Consider the following 5132-nt stretch of genomic DNA (forward strand, 5'->3'; position numbering starts at 1 on the left):
AGTCTAATACCTCCTCCACATGACAGCCCTTCAAATTTACAGACATTTCATCCACCCTCCTCCCCAAATTCTTCTCTTTTCTAGGCTAAAAATGCCCAATGACTTTACCAAATATGGAAGGACACTGCCGGGAAACTGGTGTAGGCTTCTCCTACTGTGTCTGTTCTCTGACTAGATAATGGACAGTTAAGTGAAAGATTAAGTGAAAGAAAAATATCCATCACAGGTACTACTAAATTGATTTCTTACAATTGGCCAAAATATTGAGTCAGTTTTTCCCAGTATACGAGCTACTCCAAGAATGTACATTAGGCACTTTTTACTCTTTGTAAATTATGTATTCAATTCATGATTGAAAAAAGGCAGGTAGGAGTAGAGTCCCTTAAAAGAGTGCTGACCTATTGCTCAAGCTTCACTAAGGAAGGGCAACTCCATCATCCTTAGTTCCAAGCCTCCATATCCAAATCTACCCTATGGCCTATAATAAAGAAGAAATGGAAATGACATGGAGCTATTTAGGGGTATCAAAAGTAGGATCTGCTTTGGAGTGGCAAGAGCTATCTGACTGGACTCCTAAAGGCAAAGAAAAACACAATAAGCAGTGTGGTGTACTAGATAGTGCCCTACACTTGGTGTAAGATGCAAGTTTGAATCCCATCTCAGATACTAACTGGCTGTATAATCTCAGGTAAATCAATTAGGTCCTTTGGACTTCAGTTTCCTCAATTGTAAAATGAGAAGTTGGACTTAAGGACTTCTAAGGGCCCTTCCATCTCTAACAATCTGACTTATCAAGACATCCCTGGTGAAAGAAGGAAGTGCCTTCCTACCTGGGAGAAGGTGGTTTCATTTTAGGGGTCCAGGGTTTGTTTCCCATTTTAAAAGAAAATGTCATGATTCAGTGAGTAAGAAGATACTCTGACTTAGCTTTCCAAACCAAGTTATTAGTACTCAATATAATTTTCTACACCCCGTCTTGATGCAACATTTTGCTTGCATTAATCACTACAGTAAAAAAAAAAAACATATTTAAGGGCAATTTTAATTCATTTTGAGAAAATATCTTCCACCTTTAGGAATAAGACTATTTCATTTCTTTGACAACTCAAAAATTTCGGCTACAAAAACCCAATTTATAAGACAAGTGTGACTGACGATGTCTTTGCTCTGGGTGCTGTTGTTTATTGATAATATCAAGTGTTGCTGTATTGATAGGAGTACAATTTAGTGCATTGACAAAGCTGTAGAACAAGTGATAGCCTTTGCAGTCCTGGGTAAGAGTCCACAGTGAGTACCTGGTATGGGCCTCACTGACTTGCCAAGAGATCCGATTTGTGTTGACCCAAGGTCACGTTTCAGCTGTGTTCTGATTTCCCTCTGGCGTGATGAACTGTACCTTTGGCACGATCAGAGAAGAGTTGTTCCTCCTTATGGAGTTGTTCCTTCTCATGGAGTTGTTCCTTCTCATGGAATTGCGCTTTCTCAGGGAGTTCTGATGGGACAGCTCACTCTTCTGAAGTGTTTGAATAAGAATCGAAGGCTTCTCATCTAGCTCTCTAGCACTACACCTGGGAGCAGCCACTTTGACTGTATTGCCAAACTTGGAGTAGTCCACAGAGTATACACCTTCCTCTTCTGTCACAATCGATACAAAGCGGTGACCCCACTGGATCTCTTCAGCAATGTAAGAGGTCCGAGCTTGAGTGGTGATGCCTGTAGTTTCAACTACTCCTTCTAAGATAACTATGACTTCTAAGTCTTGGGTGGCCAAGTCAGTGGCTGAGATCTCATACAAGGGGCTGCGCTTATCAATTACGTGGCAGATGATCAAAGGGGCCACCAGGAAAATATTGTTACTTTCTATGGGGTTGTCGACAGGGATATCAAGTTGGTGAATAGGCACTACCTCCCCTTCAGGGGTGGTTGTTTTCTTGACAACCTGGATTCGTACAGAGGCACTAATGATCATGCTTTTCCTTAAGTCACCTACCCGGAACATGAAACACAGTCGGCCATTTCGTACTGCAATTACTGCATGCCGGCTGAAAATCAAGGTCTCTGCCCGTCTGTGAGCCTGAGCTGTCTTCATGAAGATACAACCCAGCATGATTGCATTGATAATTAACCCCACAATGTTCTGAAGAATCAAAACTGTGATAGCCAAAGGGCACTCCTCTGTCATCATTCTCCCACCAAATCCAATTGTCACTTGAACCTCAATGGAGAAGAGGAAAGCAGAGGTGAAAGACCTGTATATAAGAAATTATATACCAGACTAATGTTATTAAGACAGATTTTGAATAGTACAATAAATACTCAAGGACCTTTAAAAATGTGAATAAAATTAACTTGCCAAAGGCTCATTATATCTGAAGGAAAGAATGAAATAAATGTCTCACTTTCTAGAGGCACACTATTTTCTAGACCTCTAGCTTACTGCAATTATTTCTAGTCCATTCGGGGGACTCTTCTTTTTATGAAATCATGAATACACTACCTCCTTACTGTTAACATCAGACCCAACAAAAAACATGCTTAGTTTATGAGAAGCAAAAGCAGCCCAAGACAGTTATACCCTCAAACTCGGAAGTCATTTCTAAAAATCCTAGTGCACAGGACACAGATTATACCAAAATACTCTTTGAAAACTGAACTTTAGTACTTATACTATTTAAGTACATAAATTGAGTAGTTTTAAGCTATTGATTTTCTAAACCACTTGATAAATTACGAACTTTAAAATAATAGACATTAACAAACATTTATAGCATATACTGGGCACTTTAGGAGACCCAGGGAATGCAAATATACATGACACACTATCCATGCAAATTTATGTAACAAAAATATATGTTTTATCATGACTTACCACCCTGAAAAATAGAGTACTTTCACATAAATTATTTCATTTTATTCCCAAAGTGATCTAGTGAGCTAGACAAGATTATAGATAAGGAAGCCAGATAGGGAAAAGCTAGATGACTTCCCCAAAGTCATCATTTCTAGGGCAGTGATCTTTCTGCTCAGCCACACCAGATGTTTGTGGCTTTGTTTACTCATTACTACATCCATATTCAAGAAGCAGCCCCCATTATCAATAATATAATGTTTCGAGTTTTTTATGTTGATGTCATATAATTGTAATAATGATAGTATTTATTCTTATTCTTATTATTCACATTTGTAGAGCACCTCAAGGTTCTCAAAATGTTTTCCTCACAAATGTGAACAGGAACTAGTTTGAGTATTGTTATCCCTATTTTCAGATGAGGAACTGAAGTTTGGAGAGCCCAGGTGACTTACCTGCAATCACACAACCAGCAGGGATTACATAGCTATGGAACATCTGGGGAGGAATTCAAGCCCAAGGCTACTGCTTCTACTTGCCACCATGCTATGGTGCTTCTATGAAAAAGAAGCCTCAAGGAGGCAGTCACTCAAAACAGTGCCTCACAAAGAACCCAGCTGGTAATCATCTGCATGCTCTGAAGATGATCAAGTGGCAACTAGCCCAATTATCAAGGAGAGGGGCATGGCCAAACTGTCTCCCTTTTGTACTGCTTGTAGCTGTTTCATGTACTACCTATACAAAACATCAAGAGGTGGAATGCAGGCTCTGGGAGAGCAGAGACCATCTCATTCCCATGTTTGTAGCCCAAGCACCTCGCACAGTGTGTGGCAAGTGGAAGGCACTTGTTGACTTAATGTATCCTATTGTCCAAACAATGACAGGAGAGTATTCTCCAAAAAGTGGTAGCAAAGAATCCATTTTTGCTTTCAAATACTGAAGTAACTAAAGCAGCAACATAGCAAACTCAACTAAGACCAGTTTTGATTACATTCATGGGGAGAATGTTTGTATAATAACAGTAGCTTTAATTATACAGCAGCTAATGTGTGAACCATGCTAAGCTCCTTACAGATCCTGACAACAACAGTAATAATAATAGCTAGCATTTATATAGTACTTTACTATCCACCAGGCACTGTTAAGTGTTTTACAATTATCTCATTTGATCCTCACAACAACTCTGGGAGATAGGTGTTATTATTGTCCTCATTTCACAGATGAAGAAACCAAGGCAAGCAGAGGTTAAGTGACTTGCCCAGGGTCACACAGCCAGCTAATTGTATAAGGCCATTATTGACTTCTCAACCTGGAATTATGGACTTAAGTATATTGTGTGACTGTTGTACCTTATGGACAGCTATGACACACGATAACTCAATGTTGACTGGATTCTACTACTCCTTGTGCTTTTTGATGTTGAGCTCAGCTGTATAAGTAGTAGAAACCAGGAACAAATGACAGAACATTTTCAAATGGAATTATAATTTCTTGCATTTCACAAAAGTGACAATGCTTATTTTTAAAGTCTAGGGATAAAATGCTATTTGAAAGTACTCTTGAGTATCCACCAAACAATCAAATTTTGGTTTCCAATTTTTATAAAGGCAGCAGGACTCATGGTTTATAACAATAAAGCATAAAATATCATGGTCACTAATATTTGTGTTAAAAATAACTATATTTTTTCCTGTATCCTGAGTTAGGAGAGAATACTATTAAGAAACAGAATTTTAAAATTACATTAAAAACATTTTATAGAATTTAAGGGATTTTGCAAAGATTAAAAGCACAATGGTTACTTTGGCAAGTCCAATTCTTCAATGAGCACGTGAATCATTTTCCTACACCTCACTTGGCACTCATTCATTCAGAGTTTTGAAAGCAAAATAATACAATGAAGACAGGAATTATGTTTATTTATCCAGTGCATTAAAAAACAGTTCAATATGTTTTCTTTTTCAAAAAATCCTTAACTAACATATCCTGATGGCCTTTTCTCTATCCTAATCCTTCTTGATCTCTCTCCTACATTCCATACTGTTGACCAGCCTCTCCTCCTGGTTCCCCTATTGTCTGATCACTCCTTGATTTTCTTTGTTGGATCATCATTCATATCATACCCTCTAACTGTGACTGTTCCCCAAGGCTATATCCTGCTATACATTAGCCCTTCTGGTGACTTCCTCAGCTGTCATCAGTTTAATTATCATTTCTGTAGAAACATTGTGTGTGTGTGTGTGTGTGTGTGTGTGTGTGTGTGTGTGTGTGTGTGTGTGTGTGT

The 5132-nt window shown here is 38.5% G+C and overlaps 1 protein-coding gene across 2 annotated transcripts in view; it reads right to left on the minus strand.

The window, feature by feature from the left end:
- Positions 1-1023: 1023 nt before the first annotated feature.
- The window catches only part of LOC138175775 (ATP-sensitive inward rectifier potassium channel 8), a 9189-nt gene continuing 5080 nt past the window's right edge, over positions 1024-5132 (minus strand). For both annotated transcript variants that reach the window (XM_069106233.1, XM_069106235.1), the window contains exon 4: positions 1024-2249. In XM_069106233.1, coding sequence (XP_068962334.1) covers positions 1349-2249 — 901 coding nt within the window. In that variant the 3' untranslated portion in view covers positions 1024-1348. The remainder of the gene's footprint in view (positions 2250-5132) is intronic.

Source organism: Petaurus breviceps, unplaced genomic scaffold (assembly GCF_028583685.1).
Source record: "Petaurus breviceps papuanus isolate PSGF00001 unplaced genomic scaffold, PetGlider_PUasm1.0 79, whole genome shotgun sequence".
Classification (NCBI taxonomy): Eukaryota; Metazoa; Chordata; class Mammalia; order Diprotodontia; family Petauridae; genus Petaurus; species Petaurus breviceps.